At 36.3% G+C, this 21100-nt stretch overlaps 1 protein-coding gene and 1 long non-coding RNA gene across 8 annotated transcripts in view; one reads left to right on the forward strand and one right to left on the reverse strand.

Moving 5' to 3' along the window:
- DIAPH2 (diaphanous related formin 2) overlaps nucleotides 1–21100 on the reverse strand; it is a 1055757-nt gene that overhangs the window by 243096 nt on the left and 791561 nt on the right. For all 5 annotated transcript variants that reach the window (XM_077888176.1, XM_077888175.1, XM_077888173.1 and 2 more), the window contains one exon: nucleotides 17670–17833. In XM_077888176.1, coding sequence (XP_077744302.1) covers nucleotides 17670–17833 — 164 coding nt within the window. The remainder of the gene's footprint in view (nucleotides 1–17669; nucleotides 17834–21100) is intronic.
- LOC144308034 (uncharacterized) overlaps nucleotides 1–21100 on the forward strand; it is a 115933-nt gene that overhangs the window by 78207 nt on the left and 16626 nt on the right. For 2 of the 3 annotated variants that reach the window (XR_013374678.1, XR_013374679.1), the window contains exons 4-6: nucleotides 5719–5934; nucleotides 7079–7161; nucleotides 9641–9700. This is a non-coding gene — a long non-coding RNA (uncharacterized LOC144308034). Of the gene's footprint in view, nucleotides 1–5718; nucleotides 5935–7078; nucleotides 7162–8179; nucleotides 8440–9640; nucleotides 9701–21100 lie in introns of those variants that run through there. The other variant, XR_013374680.1, reaches the window with a different exon arrangement.

Here is a 21100-nt window from a genome sequence, read left to right on the forward strand (position 1 = left end):
GTGTTGGCTTACTTTTGTTGATTTTGATGGGAGTTCTCCATGCCTCTGGGATCTAGATGTGTGTTTCTGTCCCCAGATTAGGGAAGTTTTTAGTTCTAATTTCCTCAAATAACCTTCTGTCCTTTTCCCCCTCTCTTCTTCTGGGACTTCTATGATACAAATGTTATTATGCTTAAAATGGAATCACTGAGTTCCCTAACTCTACATTTGCGAACTCTCACTTTTATTTCCCTCTTCTTTCCAGCTCTATTATTTTCCATAGTTTTATATTCTGTATCATTCATTTGTTCCTCTTCTTCTTTCATCCTCGTGGGCATTACATCCAGTAAGTTTTGCGTCTCAGTTATGGCATCTTTCAGTTCAGCCTGATTAGTTTTTAAGTCTTTTATCTTTCCTGTAAGGGACCCCCTGGTCTATGCTTTTCTCAAGCCCATGTAATATCCTTATGATTATTGATTTAAATTCTAGATCAGGCATATTACATATACCTGTTTTGATTAGATCCCTGGCCGTTGTCTTTTCCTGTTCTTTCCTTTGGGATGAATTCCTCCATCTTGGCCTTTTGTCTAGGTCTCTGTCATCTTCTCTGTGTTAGGAAAGCCTGTTATGTTTCCTGCTCCTGAGAGTAATGACTTTATTAAGAAGGGGTCATATACTGTCCAGGTCCTGGCACTTCAGGAAGTGTCTCTGGTGTGTGCTGTGTGCATTCTGCTGCTGTGTTTTGGCTGTTCTTTCCCTCAAGTCAGTCCTCTGCAGAGTTTCCCCTTGCCTGCAGTGGAGAGTGTTTGGTTTGGACAAAGTGTGGGAAGTTTTAACTAGGTGTGCTCTGGTCTGATTGCTACAAGAGACCTGATGTTGTTTCCAGTAGAGGTGAAGCTCTGAAGAACTCTATGGTCAGTAGATATGGTGTGTAGGTTTGTCCTCAGATTGATTTCTTGGGTATTCAGAAATCAGCTATTTATCAAGCTGTGTTCAAGGGAGGACAGAAGTCAAGAGTCCTCTTAGTACTGCACCATCTTAGCTCTTCCCCATGTTTTCTTTTTTTTTTTATTTAAATGAACAAAAGCATGCATTTCAGAAATACATCTCATTCATTTGTATTTTGCCAACTTGGAACTTCTGACAATTCAAATAATGTTGAGTAATATACTTTTGTGTTGTGTGTTTTATAGATACTGTTAGTTTTCTGCTTTAATCCATCCAATATCAACCTTTTTACTTGCTAGCAGAGCCCTAGGTTGGTTTGTCTCCTCACTCTCTGCATAGTCACATGCTCAGAGAAGGGGTCTTGCCCCCATCCCAAAGGTGAATCATGGTTAGTCCAAGATTCTCCTTGGCAGTGATTAGTTTAGAGATGAGCATGTAATTCAGTTCTTGACAACAGAGTTCGATGGAAAAATCTGTACAGAAGCTTCCAGGAAAGTTTTTTTCCTTAATAATAATAATAAAAAGCTTCATGGGAGGCAACACCCTCTTCTTTGTTAGATATAACTATATTTGCATGTGATGTTTGGAACAACTGCAGCCATTTTGCAACCATGAGCCAACATGTCAAGGATGGTAGAACAGAAGTATTTGGAAAATCTCAGGTCCTAGGTCCTCAGGTGATATCCCTAAGTTACTGAATTAACAAACCCTATAAATGCCATACCTCTACATATCTTGTGCTATGTGAGAGTAAAAACATATTCTTAAGCTGCTTTTAGTTAACCTTTCTCTTACTTGGCAGTCAAAAACATGCTGATAGACTATGAAAAAAAGCAAACACCAAAAGATGCCAATCTATTTAAAAGCAAAGTTAAAGCAATTATTTTCAGTTGCTTACAAAAATAGTTAAGCAATAATATCTACATACACAAGAAGTTATAGTAATAGTTATAAATTAATCTGGCCTATAAATTAAAGGCTGTTACCTGAAGATTTACTTATAAACAGATTTTGCCTAAATAATGTGCCAATGTAATGAAAGCATATATCTATGAAAATTTTATATGCTTTAGACTTTTAGTACAGTATGAAAAAAACAAAATAAAAAGAAGAACCCTACATGATTATGATATAATAAAGAGGCTTAATCTTAAAATGATCTATTATTGGGATCCCTGGGTGGCGCAGCGGTTTGGCGCCTGCCTTTGGCCCAGGGCGTGATCCTGGAGACCCGGGATCGAATCCCACATCGGGCTCCCGGTGCATGGAGCCTGCTTCTCCCTCTGCCTGTCTCTGCCTCTCTCTCCTTCTCTCTCTGTGACTATCATAAAAAAAAAAAAAAAAAAAAAAAAAAAAAAAGATCTATTATTTATAAATACTATATTTTAAACTAAGGAACAAGCACTTGGGCAGATACTTTCTTACAGATGTCATCTGATGAAGGAGGATGGTTTATTAAGACTAAAAATAATGAAACTTGAAAATAAAGTTTCCAACTTGTTGGTGATCTCAATCCATATCTCTCATCTAGAGATCATATTGGTCACTACAGTTATATTTGTTATTTCATCCACATTTTAGTTAATCATCTGCATTGCTCTTCTAATTGCTGTTACATTTCTATGTCTCTAATGTACATGAAACTTTAGGGGTTATTTTTACTCTTAAACTAAAGACAAATGAGTAAAAGAAAATTATACAATATTCCAAACTATACAATCTCCAGTATAAGTAAGTTTGACTCTTTTGAGCACTGTTAATGAAACCTAAAAAAAAAAAAAAAGACTTAACTAAACCATCATGTTGCATAATCCATTAATTGAACACAGATTTCTAAGATCGTGAGATAATGATCTCTGAACATCTTCCATTTCAAAATGCCAAGATTTGAATGGATTACTGGTCTTTTTCCAACCTTTTCAGGAATACCATGTAATGTCTATTTTGCCTACAAGCCCCACCAAGAATATCAGGAAATTCTGATTATCATGAGACCAAACACTTACAGAAAATGAATCAAAACAGGTATATAAACAAAAATAGAAACAATTTCACAATCAGGATTGTAATGTGTCAGATCTTTAAGAAAACAGGTTTAAGATACTATTCTATGACTTTGAAATTTGGTGTAAGGAGACAATGAGAGAAAAAAAAGGATTAAATTATAAGCCTTTATATAATTATCAAATAGATGGCATTTGTTACTTAAAAGACAGCCTAGTTGAGGTAAATAATGTTTCTTAAATCAAAATATGCAGCAGAGACAGGCAGTAGAATGCTTGGAAAACACTAGTGTAAATGGGCCCAAGTGGCAATTCACCAATACCAACTTAAGGCCCCTTGCCACAAGGAAGTTTGATGAGGGTATTATGTAGAAAAGGAAAAGAGGAGGGAAGACTCTTTCCACTGGTATATTTATAGGTGGCTTCCAAGAGTCACTGATGGGTAGCATGGCACCGAAGACCAGGGATTTTGAAAAAAAAAAATCAGGAAAAGAGCCAATTAATATTTTTAATCACAATTGAAGACATAACCAATGGTATCATCCACTAAATGCTGATGGTCACATCCACACAGGCTTAAGCTGCTTGGATTTTTATCAGTAAATACAAATTTTAGAACTTGAATTTTCATAAGACCTTTTGTTATTATTTTAAGAAAAATATATTTTTCTTAAAATCTAAATATATCTGTATATGTCCAGAGAAATGGCTGTAAAGATATATGTCAATATAGTAATTATCTTTGGGGAATAGTTTCAGTTGATTTTTTCTTTTTTGCCTATAATTTAAATTTTCATACAATTTACATACATGATTTACAAAGTTTACAAGCCATATGAACCAGGACATCTTTTAATGATACAGAAAATATTAGTAACTAAAACAAACCTTACAGTGATCAAGTTGACAATTGAAAATACCATTAAAATATTAAATTGATATGACAAATACATGTGTTATTAATTTAGTATAAATTTTGCTTACTAATATATATCATCTCATGTTGTTTTCCAAATGAAAATTAAAAAAAAATCTTCTGCAGATAACCCTAGAGTTTCTCAATTATGGCACTACTGACATTTTGGACCAGATATTTCTTTGTTGTAGGGAACTGTATGTACATTATAAGATGTTAAGCAGCATCCCTGGATTCACCCACTAGATGCCAGCAGCACCTCCTCCTTGGTTGTGACAAACAAAATTGTCTCTAGACCTTGCCAAATGTCCTCTGGGGGTCAAAATCATTCCTGGGTCATAACCACTGCCCTAAAATCACAACAAACAAGTCAATCTTTAAGCAATTGATGTTGCCCTCGATAATCTGCATTGATTGGTCTATTACTCAGGACAGCTGTCAGTTGAAAGAAATAATTGAAGCTTGGTCACTGCTTGTCCAACCATATGATGGATAACCATTAGATCATAATTACCTGATAGCTGCTTCCCCAGAAATGAAATAGCTGTTTTTCTACTCTGAACTCAGCATGGAAAACTAGAGAACAATATGTATTTATCACTAAACACAAACACCAAACAAGGTGGGGAAGAAGAAAAAGGAAAACACTCAATGTGAAAGGCCACAGAGTAGCAAAACAATGATGACCCAGTTCACATGTCACTTCCTCTTTAAAGCCTTCCTTAAATCAGACAGAATAAATTACTCTCTCCTCGGTGCTCATAAGCTCTTTGTATACATGTATCACATTTTACTATCAGTATTTGTTCCTCTGATTTCTTTCTCATTAGAATGTGAGCTCTGGAGGGCCAACATTTGAATTTTTCATCTTTAGTACTTTGGTTCATTAACTGTTTCATTAATTCATTACCATTCATATATGTTGTTAGTGATTAGCCTTGTGTTTGACCCATAAAGACTGAGGATATGGTAATGAACACATTACAGGGCAAAATGTGTTAGGATGACGGTATGAAAGCACACAGAAGGGTTATCCAGGCCAAAATGGGAGCATAGGTAAAAAAATCTTAGTGAGTAAAGCAACTGGAGAGGAAGCAAAGAAAGGGGAGAAGAAGCAGTAGGCAGATTAGGCAAAAGGATCTCCCTGGGCAGGGTTCCAGGGAGAGTCCTGCCTCCTACTATCTTGTACAGGGGCTAGGGCATCTTTTCTAATAAAAGATCATTAGCAAATGGATAAATAAAGACGAAGCAGAATGAAGATAAACTCAGTAAGCTGAGAAGGTGGTACCAGTAGCATTGGCTTTTGGGATCTTCTGGCTCAGGTTGTAACAATCAATAGCTTTGGTCATTCTCACAGCCAATGGAAAAGGTCAGCTTGTATACCCTACTGCCTATCTTATAACTTTCTTACTTCCTGGTATTTGAACATAACTCTATAATAACTTATTTATGAGAAACACTTCTTTGAAAAATTCTGTGAGGTGTTGTTGCTAGAAATAAAGATATTGAATTTTGTTTCCTGGTTTTAGTTATTGTTACACTTTAATAAGAAAAGTAGGCATTGAACTGATTTTGTTAATATTTTCAGTGTTAACTATGACATTGCCTTAGATTTTTAAAGGACAATATTCATCTTGCCATAAACAATTCTGAAAACTTTTAGAAATATTTAAAAACATTTATGATATTTAAAATTTTTATTAATCTAAAATGTGTACATATTTAAAAAGCATTTATATCAGTAGGCATTTTTTACCATGTTGAAGAGTTGGGTTCTCTTTAAATCATGTATGCCATTATTACTTATTCCTTTAGTTCCTTATGATATAATATTTAGTTTTTTTTTTAATTTTTTAAATTTATTTATGATAGGCACACAGTAAGAGAGAGGCAGAGACACAGGCAGAGGGAGAAGCAGGCTCCATGCACCGGGAGCCCGACGTGGGATTCAATCCCAGGTCTCCAGGATCGCGCCCTGGGCCAAAGGCAGGCGCTAAACCACTGCGCCACCCAGGGATCCCAATATTTAGTTTTTTTATACAAGGAACAATCACATCAGAAAAACAGGACATCTACTCCTGGCTCAAAGTAAGCAAACAGAATACAATAGTTGATAAGTGACATCTTTTTCTAAAAAATAAAAAAAAAAGTAAAGCCTGTTCTCTGCCACAGCTGGTGAATGAGGTATTCTGGTCAAATATTCTGCTTACTAGAGTGACCATATATTTTACATGGATTGTCTATTTTCAAAGAGTTGCAATAGATCAAAATAAATCTAAGGCTACAGAGCTAGGGTTGTACCAGCTGAGCTCAAAGGGAATTATCTGTGTGTGTGTGTGTGTGTGTGTGTGTGTGTGATTAAAGAGAGGTAGTTAGTGGGCCCTTAGGCTCTATTTGCATGAAAGGAGTTATGCTGGTACTTTATTTATCCCTGGCTTCTAGGAAAAGTTAGGTGACAGAACAAAAGGAAGGATGGAGGGGAATAGAGGGGCTTATGGATTTAGGATTTTTGAGGTCTTTAGGACTTGACAATTTTTTTTTAACTTTTATTTATTTATGATAGTCACACAGAGAGAGAGAGAGGCAGAGACACAGGCAGAGGGAGAAGCAGGCTCCATGCACCGGAAGCCGGACGTGGGATTCGATCCCGGATCCCCAGGATCGCGCCCTGGGCCAAAGGCAGGCGCTAAAAGGCAGGCGCTAAACCGCTGCGCCACCCAGGGATCCCGGACTTGACAATTTTTAAGCCTTCAAGGGGAAAGGGGTCAGAAGAAAAGCAAAAGGAACTGTTTTTATGAAGTGTGCTGTGAAACATAGCTACTTCTGTACTGAGCATAACACCACTATGGTACTGCAAGGATTGGTGGCATAAGTAGAGCAGTAGGAGTCTGCAACCTTGGTCCAGATGGGGATTTTCACTGAGGGCAGCCCCATACAGCTTGCCAGTAAAAGGCAGAGGGAAGCCGGAGATATAGCAGGACAGGAAGGGCAGGGCTTTATTTTTTTTAATGCTATATTCTCATCATCCTAGAAGAAGAATAGGCACTCAAATATCTGTGAGAAAATGTCAAGTGGTAACTATAGCTAACATGTTTTTGAGCCCATATATGATGACTCCAGATGTGCTTGTGGGAGTGGAGACTTTGCAGGGAGCTTGAGTCCTGTCCGTGAAGGTAAAGAAGAAATAATTTGGGTTATTGTTACTTAAAGTGACCCCCATCTGAATTCGCAGGTACTGAGGCCTGGAAATACTGAGCTTACAAATGAAACTATACTATTCAAGAGGTACATCATGGTCTTTGCAGTTTCTCAAAGGTATCTTTACAATATTAATTACCATTGGCATTTTATTGGCAAAGCAAAGATCTATCAAATTATGAGGCATCTAATAAAGATTTTGGATGATGGGACTTTAGATAACAGTATATATTACTGATTAAGACTCTCCTTTGTTAAAGAACATATTTGTTTTTTTTGTGTAACTCACCCATTTTTATAATACTGCACTAAAGTCTCCTTTAAATGTCAAGTGCTTTGTAAATTGAAAGTTTACAAATGTGTCAAAATAACTTAGTCTTCTTGGATCAGAAATTGTATACACAATCTTTTCATGTAAAAATTCATCCTCATTTCTTTAAAGGCAAATTGCCTTTAATGAATGAATAAAAATGCTCTGTATATATCAATTTAGTCTTTTGAGTCTAACCAAATGCAGGTGTTCACTTTGGCTTTTCAATTATACTTTAGATTTAGACATGATTGAGGCTTTATAAAGAGGAAGACGGCTTGAGAGAAATGAGAGCTTCTCAAAATTAAATATCTCCATAAATCAATATGGGTACATAAGGAGCTCTCATGCAAGTTTAGATTTTGAAAGGAAGATTAAGATAGAAGATAAGATTGTCCCCAAATGAGAATTAAGATAAATAACCTCAGTTCCTTACTCTCCATGCCATAGTAGCTATGGGAGCAATTAAAGAATAATGGCAATCACATCTTTGCCTCTGAGCCTTCATTTAGTTTCAATACTGTGCTCCCAAAGTTTCTCTCTGTTCTAGGAGGCTCAGATCTTCTTAGACACTTGGTGTTGTCTCGTTCTGCTGTTTTCATTTTCATACTTTACTTTTACTAGTTTGGGAGGAGAATTCACATTAAGTGATCATGGTTCAGTCAGCTGAGCATAGATGGTCTGGCCTTTAAGTAACCATAGTTCTTTTGATTTTAGAAGCCACTTTAATTTTAAACACATTAGATTTCATCCTGAGGCTACAGAGAATTCATTAAGGAATTTTAAATCAGGAAAGTAACACTGTCTTGTTTGTTTTGTTTTCAGTTTTATTCTGACTATAATGTGGTGAATGGATTAGAAGTATGAGAGAAGTAGACACAGACATCAGTCAGATCATTATATTAGTCCAGCTGAGAGATGGTAAAGGCCAAGAACTAAAGAGCATCATTGGGATTTGAGAGAAATGAATGGATTCAAAGACATTTAGGAGATAGAAGCAAAAAGGCTGAATGATGGCATAAATATACCTATCACTTAGCCTCCTAACAGTCATTTAATATTCATCTAAGAGCTGTTAAAAATTGTTAAAGGAAATTCTGATTAAAAAATGTTAAAGTTTATCAAATGAATTGCAGCAAATACTTATTTTGTTGAGAAATCTTGCAGCATGATTAATAGTAATGGTAACATTTTCTTCTTAAGTTATGTAAATGAATCTATTAATTCTATGAAGCCTTGTTCCTATATATCTAGTATATGAGATAGAGAAAGAGAATACACACCAAACAAAAATTAATTAAATGCCTGTGTAACATATTGTTCTTTAAAAAACAAGACAAAACACACAGAATCAAAAAGAAATTGACATTTAAAAGACAAAAGACAAAAGAAATATTTTCTATAGTTTATTTGGAGATACGAAAGTTACTAAAGTATAATACTTGCCTCAAACACTTACCCAACAGCTGAAATTATTTTTTATGCCTAAGCAAGATACTTCATGGCAGTTAAACATATAAAGTTCACTGAATTGAATATTCTATTCAAAATATCTCAAAAGAAAAGAGACTGTGTAGCCAACTATTGGAACTAACTGAAGTATAAAGAAGAATAAGCCAAAAAAGATGTCTAGATATTCTATAAATGCCGAATTTTATTTTGTTCCACAAAATATCCAACTTAAATTTAGGGATTATTAATTAATCTTGCCTATATTATAAGCAGTTGTTTTGAACTCTGATGATGTCTGGAAGCCAACTAGAAAAAGAGACTGAATTATGAATTTAGAACTGTTTTCAATTACATATACCTTCATGCTAATATATAGGACATTCATCTTGAATATCTTTAATATCCTCAGTTGAGTAATATTTAATATGAATGATGTGAATAATATAGCAGTATCTCATATACCCAATTTTGTTTTCATTAATTTGCATCTGATTATTTTGAAAAAGGTCTTAATCCATAATGTCAAACCCTTTTATTTCCATTTTTCTCATCTTTTGGAGGATATCTCTCTGAGGAAGATTTTTTGGTATGTGAATTTTGTTTATGCTTTACATGCCAAATAGATTTCCCAAGATGAAACTCTGAGCTCATTTGGAAGTGATTTTTAGGTAGCACCTGAATCAGAACTCTTATTTTCTTCTCAGCAATACTGGTATTTTATTGTCTCTGTCTATAATCCAATATGTTTTTAACAGTAGGAACCCTGAAACCAAACACACAAAACACTAAGAAAATGGGAACTTCTGGTGATTACAATTTTTGTCTGTCTTTCAGGGTTCTTCCCTCCCCTGGGAGAGTGAAATCACTTTAATCTCACTATGAAACAGGAACCTGGTGAGCACAAATGATTGACTGAAGTTGGTGATGTTGATTTAGGAGTGTTTAGCTTATAGGTCAGGTGTAAAATCCTTAAACCTGCTTGTCAAAGTCTACTTGTCAAACACCTATGGGCTTTTCCAGACTCTGCTCAAATGTCACATCCTCTGTGAAGGCTTCTCAGGCCAGCTCAGGCAGGGTTAGGCAGATCCTCCTTTACATTATTATAGCATCTTGATATTCCTAAGGCAGCACTTATCAAATTACATTGTATTTACTTGTCTGTCTCTTTTCATTCATGGATAGAGAGAGACTGTTTTCTTCCCTTTAACTCTGGACTAGAGCATTACCAGAATCAAATTGGTTCTCAATAAATACTAATCAAATGGATGGACAGAGTATGGCTAATAATACTCTCCATCTGCATAGCATAGGTTATGAGGTGTTTTCACATAGTGAAACATAGAGAAAGATGTGTTGGGAATAATCACCTCTATTTTATAAATGAGGAAACTGATGCTCAGAGAGATTACATAACCAACTAAAGTTCAAAACAACTAATAAATTGCACACTTAGTTTTCATGCCAGCAAGTCAATAATAATTTGTAGAAAAAAATTATTGTAATAGTGTTCTGAAAAGCAGATGGCAGGCAGCTGACTATGACACATTGTAGGAGTTGGTTACCTGTTTTGAAAGCTTTGGAAATCAGTCTTAGCAGGATCTCAAGAAATTAACAAAAATGCACAGAAAACAGGACTTCAGAATGTCAAGTTATTTACAATGAGAATAATTTGTGGCAAATTATTTCCCTGTATTCAAGCTACACACACAGTGAAGCCAGTAGACAAATATATCCTATTTATGTATGTAATCCACATGACTCTCTGAAATTCTAGGACTCATAGACTTTTAAAGAGGAAGAAATTCTTAGAGATCAGGAGTATAATCACTTAATTTTATAAATAAATATGTAGCTACAAGGGATAAATGACTTATATAAATTCACACAGCTTATTAGTGACAGCACTAGGCCACAGAATCAGGTCTTCCTAACAATGGTGTCATCACATTTAAAACAACAACAACGACTTATGATTGAGAAGTAATTACAAGTATAGTTCTAGTTCTTAGCAAGATTTCTAAGCATCTGCTTAATACGATTAAACATAGGCTGCCACGCAGGTATTGTCCTTAACGAAATGTTATAAAATGGGAGTACATCAAATTCTATTTTGTGACTATGTATCAGGGAGGTGAGGAGCACTAATGTGACAGTGTTTTCACAACCAATCCATGTTAAAACAAGGCACTTTTTAATAGAAATTGACAATATTAATTATATTCATCTCCATTTACTCATAGACATTGATGTTACAAAAATAATTTATTAGAATTATCTTCTCAATGTGTCAACTGAAGTGTATTTTTCTAGTCTCCATTCCTTTTCAACATATACTTTTTTCTTCTTGAAAACACTCCAAGTAGATATAACATGGTATCATAGGCTCATGGCATATTAACAGCTTTTAAGTTTTGAAAATATTTGGATGAGTCATTGCCAGAACACATTTTACTACTTACTGTCCAGCTAAAAAGTTAAATATGCGTGTATATTAAGGGATAAAGACCAAAAACCAAAATAAGCTAATACTCTAAAAAAAAAAAGACAAATGATCATATTTATGAAAGCTTCTTATTCAACTTATATCACCAAAAATAGGATGTGCTTGGGGTTATATGTCCTAACTCAGTAGATAAAAGCAAATGCTTTCCACAAAAATATCTGTATCTCATAGACTGTGCAAGTCATACCAAAATGCAACAATTTCATGGAGCAACACAATTAAGAAAGAGAGCCCTATCTAGCAAATATCTGCTTTGGGGATAGAAATATACCTCAAGGAGCGAGGCAAGATGGCAGAGGAGTAGGGTCCCCAAGTCACCTGTCCCCACCAAATTACCTAGATAACTTTCAAATCATCCTGAACCTACCAATTCGACCTGAGATTTAAAGAGAACAGCTGGAACTCTACAGAGAGAAGAGTTTGTGCTTATTCTTCTTCTTCTTCTTTTTTTTTAAGATTTTATTTATTTATTCATGAAAGACACACACAGAGAGAGAGAGAGAGGCAGGGACACCGTCAGAGGGAGAAGCAGGCTCCATGCAGGGAGCCCGACGTGGGACTTGATTCTGGGTCTCCAGGATCATGCCCTGGGCGGAAGGTGGCGCTAAACCGCTGAGCCACCCAGGCTGCCCAGAGTTTGCACTTCTAACAAGGTAGGAAGACAAAAAAAATAGTAATAAAAAAGAAAGAAGAAGAAAGAAGAAGAAGAAGAAGAAGAAGAAGAAGAAGAAGAAGAAGGAAGAAGAAGAAGAAGGAAGAAGAAGAAGAAGAAGAAGAAGAAGAAGAAGAAGAAGAAGAAGAAGAAGAAGAAGAAGAAGAAGAGGAAGAAGAATCTAGTAGGGGAGGGGCCCCAGTGAGGATCCGGGCTAAGACCCATGGCGAAAGCCTCCAGGACAGGAAAGCCCGGCCCCGGAGAAGCAGGAACTTTAAAAACCCACAGCAGATTCTTCCCGGACAGAAAAGCGCTTGCAGGGAAACCAGGCAGAATCACAGGAGGGGCAGTGGAGCTTCCAGTCTCCCAGATCAATAACACAGGAAGTGCACCCAGGGGAGACAAAACAACACACCACAGTCTGAACTCGGTAAAGGGCTGGAGCCAACGCCTGGCGGGGCTTCAGGAGAAGCTCAGGCGGCAACTCCGGGAGGAGGAGGCTGTGCCCTGCTGCCTTTGGGAGTCGCAGCCCTGGGAGCATGATTCCAGCAGCACAGGCCCGGAGCACAGGGCGCCAGGGACACAGCCCAGGATCCGGTGCTCCCCCCGGGACAGGCAGAGGTGGGGAGGGCACAGGACAGTGAGGACTCTCTTGCCACCAAGCGTCCCCAAGCTGTGTAGATCAGCACCCTCACCCCCTAAGCATCTATGTAAGTGTGGACTGGAAGACTGCAGTAGTTACTGCTGGAGCTGTCTCCGGAGCTGGAGAGCTGGCCGTGGCCAGTACGGTTGTTCCTCCTTGTGTCACTCTGTGCCTGGGACAGAGTGAGGCCCACTAGGGAACAGGGGCCTCACAGAATTAACAGCTCCCACTTCAGCCCTGCACCTGGCAGGGGGCGGGGCAGCTCCCCTAGGTTCACACCCCTGAGATCAGCTCAGCAGGCACCTTCCTCCAAAGGACCAGCTGGAAGGACAGGGGAAGAGCAAGTTCTAACCAAGCAGCACTGCAAAGCTCCAGGGGAAGTCGAGGGTTTTACAGTATATAGGACCAGAGGGTACCCCTCCTTTTTTTTCTACCTTTTTCCAGTACAACTCGTTTTTAACCACTCTGCACTGAGCAAAATGACAAGAAGAACTCACAACAAAAGAGAATGAGAAACAGTACTCTCTGCCACAGAGTTACAGAATTTGGATTACAATTCCATGTCAGAAAGCCAATTCAGAACCACAATTATAAAGCTACTGCTGACTCTGTAAAAAGGCATAAAGGATCAAAGAGACTTCATGATGCAGAATTTAGATCTAATCAGGCTGAAATTAAAAATCAGTTAAATGAGATGCAATCCACACTGGAGGTCCTAACGACGAGGGTTAATGAGGTAGAAGAAAGAGTGACTGACACAAGATGATGGCAAGGAAGGAAGCTGAGGAAAAGAGAGAAACACAATTAAAAGACCATGAGGAAAGGTTAAGGGAAATAAATGACAGCCTCAGAAGGAAAAATCTATGTTTAATTGGGGTTCCAGAGGGTGCCAAAAGAGACAGAGGACCAGAAAGCATATTTGAACAAATCATAGCTGAGAACTTCCCTAATTTGAGGAGGGAAACAGGCATTCAGATCCAGGAGACAGAAAGGTACCCCCCTAAAATCAATAAAAACTGTTCAACACCTCGACATTTAATAGTGAAACTTGCAAATTCCAAGGATAAAAAGAAAATCCTTAAAGCAGCAAGAGACAGGATATCCCTAACTTATATTGGGTGAACTATTAGATTAATAGCAGACCTCTTCACAGAGACCTGGCAGGCCAGAAAAGGCTGGCGGGATATATTCAGGGTCTTAAATGAGAAGAACATGCAGCCAAGAATTCTTTATCCAGCAAGGCTCTCCTTCAGAATAGAAGGAGAGATAAGAGCTTCCAAGATACATAGAAACTGACAGAATCTGTGACCACCAAACCAGCTCTGCAAGAAATATTAAGTGGCTGTAAAAGAAAGAGGACACCCAAAGAAATAATTCACAAAAACAGGGACTGAATAGGTATTATAATGACACTAAATTCATATCTTTCAATAGTAACTCTGAAAGTGAATGGGTTGATGATCCCATCAAAAGACGCAGGGTCTCAGACTGGATAAAAAAGCAAGACCCATCTATTTGCTGTCTACAAGAGACTCATTTTAGACCTAAGGACACCTACAGCCTGAAAATGAAAGGTTGGAGAACGATTTACCATTCAAATGGTCCTAAAAAGGAAGCAGGGGTAGCCATCCTTATATCAGATAAATTAAAGTTTATCCCAAAGACTGTAGTAAGAGATGATGAGGGACAGTATATCATACTACAAGGATCTATCCAACAAGAGGACCTAATAATCATGAATATTTATGCCCCTAATATGGGAGCTGTCAAGTATATCAATCAATTAATAACCAAAGACATATGTAGATAGTAATACACTAATACTGGGAGACTTCAACACAGCACTTTCTGCAAATGACAGATATTCTAAGCACAGTATCTCCAATAAACAAGAACTTTAAATGATACACTGGACCAGATGGATTTCACAATATTTACAGAACTTTACATCCAAACACAACTGAATAAACATTCTTCTCAAGTGCACATGGAACTTTCTCCAGGATAGACCACATATTGGGTCTCAAATAAGGTCTTAACCAATACCAAAAGATTGGGATTGTCTCCTGCATATTTTCAGAGCTCAATGCTTTGAAACTAGAACTCAATCACAAGAAGTAATTTGGAAGAAACTGAAACACGTGGAGGTTAAAGAACATCCTGCTAAAGATGAAAGGGTCAACCAGGAAATTAGAGAAAAATTAAAAAGATTCATGGAAACTAATGAAAATGAAGGTACAACCACTCAAAATCTTTGGGATACAGCAAAAGCAGTATTAAGAGGGAAATACATCGCAATACAAGCATTCCTCAAAAAATTGGAAAAAACTCAAATACATATGCTAACCTTGCACCTAAAGGAACTAGAGAAAGAACAGCAATTGGGCAGTGTGGTAGGATACAAAATCAATGCCCAGAAATCAGTCACATTTCTATACACTAAAAATGAGACCGAAGAAAGAGAAGTTAAGGAGTCAATCCCATTTAAGACACCTAGGAATAAACCTAATCAAAGAGGTAAAGGATCTATACCCTAAAAACTACAGAACACTTTTGAAAGAAATTGAGGAGAATACAAAGAGATGGAAAAATATTCCATGCTCATGGATTGGAAGTATAAACATTGTGAAAATGTTTATGCTACCCAGGACAATTTACACGTTCAATGCAATTCCTATCAAATACCATGGATTTTCTTCAGAGTGTTTGAACAAATAATCTTAAGATTTGTGTGGAATCAGAAAAGACCCTGAATAGCTAGGGGAATATTAAAAAAGAAAACCAGATCTGGGGGCATCACAAGGCCGGATTTCAAGTTGTACTACAAAGCTGTGATCATCAAGACAGTATGTTACTGGCACAATACTGGACACATAGTCAATGGAACAGAATAGAGAATCCAGAAATGGGCCCTCAACTCTATGGTCAACTAATATTCGACAAAGCAGGAAAGACTACCCACTGGAAGAAGAACAGTCTCTTCAATAAATGGTGCTGGGGAAATTGGACAGCCACATGCAGAAGAATTAAACTAGACCATTCTCTTACACCATACACAAAGATAAACTCAAAATGGATGAAAGATCTTAATGTGAGACAAGAATCTATCAAAATCCTAGGGGAGAACACAGGCAACATCCTTTTTGAACTTGACCACAGCAACTTCTTGCAAGATACATGTATGAAGGCAACAGAAACAAAAGCAAAAATGAATTATTGGGACTTTATCAAGATAAAAAGCTCCCACACAGCAAAAGAAACAGTCAACAAAACTAAAAGACAACCTACAGAATGGGAGAAGATATTTGAAGGTGACATATCAGATAAAGGGCTAGTATCCAAGATCTATAAAGAACTTATGAAACTCAACAGCAAAGAAACAAACAATTCAATCATGAATTGACAAAAGACATGGACAGAAATTTCACAGAAGAAGACACAGACATGGCCAAGAAGCACATGAGAAAATGTTCTTTATCACTGGCTTCAGGGAAATACAAATCAAATCCACCATGAGATACCACCTCATACCAGTGAGAATGGGGAAAATTAACAAGACAGGAAACAACAAATGTTGAAGAGGATGTGGAGAAAGGGGAACTCTCTTGCACTGTTGGTGGGAATATGAACTGGTACAGACACTCTGGAAAAGTGTGTGTATGTTCCTCAAAATGCTAATAATACAACTGCCCTACAACCCAGCAATTGCACTCCTGGGGATTTACTCCAAAAATACAGATGCAGTGAATCGGCAGGACACCTGCACCCCGATGTTTATAGCAGCAATGTCCACGATAGCCAAACTGTGGAAGGAGCCTCGGTGTCCATTGATAGATGAGTGGATAAAGAACATTTAGTATGTATATATATATACACAATGGAATATTATTCAGCCATTAGAAACGACAAATACCCACCATTTGCTTCGACATGGATGGAACTGGAGGGTATTATGGTGAGTGAAATAAGTCTATTGGAGAGGGACAAACATTATATGGTCTCATTAATTTGGGCAATATAAAAAATAGTGAAAGGGAATAAAGGGGAAAGGGGAGAAAATGAGTAGGAAATATGAGTGAGGGTGACAGAACATGAGAGACACCTAACGGTGGGATACGAACAAGGGGTTGGAAAGGGAAGTGGTCAGGGGGACGGAGTGACTAGGTGTCGTGTACTGAGAGTGGCGCTTGATGGGATGAGCACTGGGTGTTATGGTATATGTTGGCAAATGAAACGCCAATAAAAAATATACGCAAAGAAATAAAAATTAAAAAAAAATTAAAAAAAAGAAACATACCTCAATGAATTAGTTTGCTAACTGATCTTCCTGTTGGGGATAATTGCTAGAGTTCATTCTTTAAAATACATGTAACTTTATTTGTTTGATATCAACTATTATGCATAATTTTCTATTACTATCATAATTGGAATCTGTGCTCTTCTACTCTTTCACTGAGTGCAGAGAAGTATTTCCACAACACTTATACAGTGAAGCTTTTGCTTCCCTCTAGCATCACAACTCACACCCTGATTATCCATCTCTAACTAATGCTAATATCTACTGTTATCCCCAAGAGTTCTAGTTGGAAACTGGAGCCTACATTATGAAATAAAATTTAATATTCCATGTTTTTTATGTAGTCTAATTTAGAATTGATTTCTTGTATAGACTATAACAAAAACTTACTCATAAATCATAGCATGTTAATGTATTAATTGAAAGATTACTTTAGGTATTAATTTTTAAGCTAGGTCAAATTATAATAGTATGCTGTATAAAAATCAACAACATTTAAGTACCAATTTTTTCATTTTCTTATAAAATTTGTGAAGAAAAATTCAGATATATATCTAAGGTTGAAGATAATTCATTTAAGTCCCCATTATATATTAAACCAGCCAACCATTTTTATCTATGTCACAAGTATAAAATACCTTTCAATTCCCGTTAAAGGACTATAACATGAAATCAGTATGAGCAATAGGTACATAAAATGCTAACAGAATAAATTATTTAAAAAACACAAACAACAGGTCTTGCAATCCTTTAAAATGTATTACTCACCAGAAATAAAGTTCGGAAGTTGCTGAGATCACCAAAGAACTCTTCTATGCTCACTGTCTTAGAGTCAAAAATAAAGTATTCTCCAAGATTCTCATAGAGCTTTAGCATGTTGTTGTGCATGGTGAGCAGTTTTTCATACTGGTCTCTGGCACTCTTTGTAAAGCTGTAGCTTTCTGTCAAGGAACATGACCTGATAGTATCTTAAAGGCAATCACTAGATGTTAAGATTGAATTATATCATTTTTATAAACACTTATGTATTAATTTGTTAGGGTTGCCATTACAAATACCACAGACTGACTAGCTTTAACAATAGAAATGTATTTTCTCACAATTCTGGGGTTAGAAGTCCAATATCAAGGTGTTGGCAAGTTTGGTTTCTTTTGTGGCCTCTCTCCTTAGCTTATGGATGGCCACCTTCTCAGTATATCCTCACATAGCAGTACTTCTACCTGTGTTTGTGTCTTCATCTTCTTTTCTTATGAGCACAGTAGTCATATTGGAGTAGGGCAGAAACTAGGACCTTATTTTAATATAATTGCCTCTTTAAAACCCTATCTCCAAATATAGTCAGTCACATTCTGAGATTCTGGGGGGCTAGGGCTTCACATAAGAATTTGGAGGGGGACACAATTCAGTTTATAATAATATGCTAGAATCATTATATTGGTTAATGAGGTTAAAAAATTAGTAAATTATGCAGAACTATCTAATGTATAACAATGCAAAACATGTTTGTTAAATGAAAGTATATAAGTACAAATACCAGAAAACTTAGTTATCTTTTAATGAACAAGGTAGGTCAGAAACAAATAACAAAAAACTTAGAAAAAAATATTCTCTTTCTAAATACACGTATTCTATTCAGAGAGAGGTAACCGTGAATTCTATATATAGGCTGTATATATATGGTTTGTGTGTGTGTGTGTGTGTGTGTATCCCACAAGAAGAGGGGAAGGAGAGGGGGGAAAAGGAGAAGGACAGAAGGCAAGAGGAAGGTATGAAAAAAAAGGGAGAAGAGGGAGAGAGAGAAAGTGAGAGGAAAGAGAATGGGGAGAAATTCTGTTATTGTTCTAGAATCTTAATTACCCAAAGGGCTTGCTAAAACCCAGATTGCTGTTTGCTGGGATTGAGCCCAGGAGCCTGAGAATTAGATATCTAACAATTTCCTAGGTGATGCTGAGGCTGCCAGTCCTGGATATACCTTGAGAAGTATGCTCTAGACAAGTTGTTTATCCAGAAATTAATTACATCATTGTTTTTAAAATTTTATCAAAAAAGTGATAATAACCAGTACCAAAATAGAAATGAATCAAATATATTTATGTGTCTAACTAAAGACATCATTATATATAAATTTATCATTAAAGAAAGAAATTACAGTACTTTCTTCTGATTATAGAGGATATAGAAAATTATCTCTTTATGGGTGCCTGGATGTTTCGGTTGATTAAGTTTCTGAATCTTGATTTTTGTTTCATGTCATGCTGGGCCTGGAGCCTGCTTAAGATTCTCTCTCTCCCTTTCCCTCTGTTTCCCTTGCCCACTCACACATGTGTGCACACTCTCTCTTCTCTCTCTCTTTTTTTTAAGATATATATATATATATATATATATATATATATTTATTTATTTATTTATTTATTTATTAAAGAGAGAGCACATACATACATGAGAGGTGCAGAGGAAGAGGGAGTGAGAATGCCCAGCAGAATCTACACTGAGTGCAAGGCTCAACTCAGGCTCAATTTCAGAACCCTGAGGTCACAACCTGAGCCAAAACCCAGAGTTGGGTGCTTTACCAACTCTGCCACTCTCTCTTTCTCTCTCCTTAAAAAAAAAAAAAAAAAAAAAAAAAAAAAAAAATCTCTTTGGGCAAGTTAGAAAACAAAAACAAATAAACTATAACTTCCAATAAACTCAGAAGCAAATATTGTGAACAGTTTGGAGCACTTTCTTCTAGTCTTTCTTCTATGGCTCAGGCTGTGATCCTGGAGTCCTGGGATCTAGTCCCACATGGGGATCTCTGCATGGAGCCTGCTTCTCCCTCTGCCTATGTCTTTACCTCTCTCTCTTTGTGTCTCTCATGAATAAATAAATAAAATCTTAAAAAAATAAATATTAGAGGTACATTTAAAAAATATAATGATCACAGAAGTAAAATGTTTTTACATGAAAGGTAAAATGCTTAGAATTGAAAAAGAAGGATAATAACACAGTTTGGGGCATGCTATTATAAGGTCCACTATAGTGTATTAATATTTTATGGTAGAATTATTTTATCAGGCACTAAGAAATGGTACTATTATTTTACTATTATTTCATCAGCACTAAAAATGTGATTTTATTATTTTAAGATTAATCTTAAAATTTACAAATATAAATATGTGATTTATAAAAAGATAAATCTTATATATTTAAGATTTTCTGAATTCTGCAGTATGTTTTATTATTAACTTGGGGCCAAATTTATTTTCAAGGAGAACACAGCTCTTGTTTTACAATGGAAGTCAATGGAGAACATTGGACCATTTCTTTTTTTTTTTTTTTTTTTTCTCAGACCATTTCTGGAAAATTACTTTGCAGCTGAAACTTATTGGATACAAGGTGATTTTTAAAAGTGACACAGGACCTTACCTATGTTCTTTCTTATGCTACTTAAATATTAGCATTCACATTAGCAACACCAAAACTTTCCCTTGCTATAACAATTAACACTAAATCTTTCAATCCCCAAGTCCATTTTGACCTTAATAGACTGAAAGAATTAATGCATTTCTGACTCTTTTTTTAGCAAAAATGGATCTCATATACTGCTACATACACATTTGAGACTATTACCATATATTCTTTGACTTTTAAGAAATTGTTAAACATCTTGTTTAACAGTTGCAGAAATATGAATACTCTTCATTTCCTAGCACAGAATGAAAGTGAGATTTTTGTTTGCTAGTCTCTCTTACCTAAACTAACAGACTCATGCCATAGAGTCTGTTGCTAGGCATAAAAGTTATCAAAGGTCACTTACTTGTACTCTATTTGCAATGCAAAGTACTAAACTGTATATTTCACAAGGCTCAACATCTGTACCACACAGAGAAAAGCAAAAGATAAAAAAGGGAAAAAAAAACTATGTTTCCCATCTATCATAACATTTTTCTTACCAGCTACAAATGTCTATGTAATGATACGTAACTTCATAAATTTGTTCTCCTAGAAAAAAAATAAATTCAGAAATTCTGTATACCAAAGTGAGAAAATTTGAAAAATTCTGGGCATGGCTTATCTTAGAAATAACAAATGGAAAGCAGACCAATCTCCAAGTCCTTTACTTATTGTCTTCAAAGTAATTATCTTGTAAAAGGGATAGATGGCATGAGTCAGCATTGGAAATCTTTCACAATTGCAAGGAAGTCACAAATCCTAACTGG

This window comes from Canis aureus, chromosome X (assembly GCF_053574225.1).
Source record: "Canis aureus isolate CA01 chromosome X, VMU_Caureus_v.1.0, whole genome shotgun sequence".
Taxonomy (NCBI): Eukaryota; Metazoa; Chordata; class Mammalia; order Carnivora; family Canidae; genus Canis; species Canis aureus.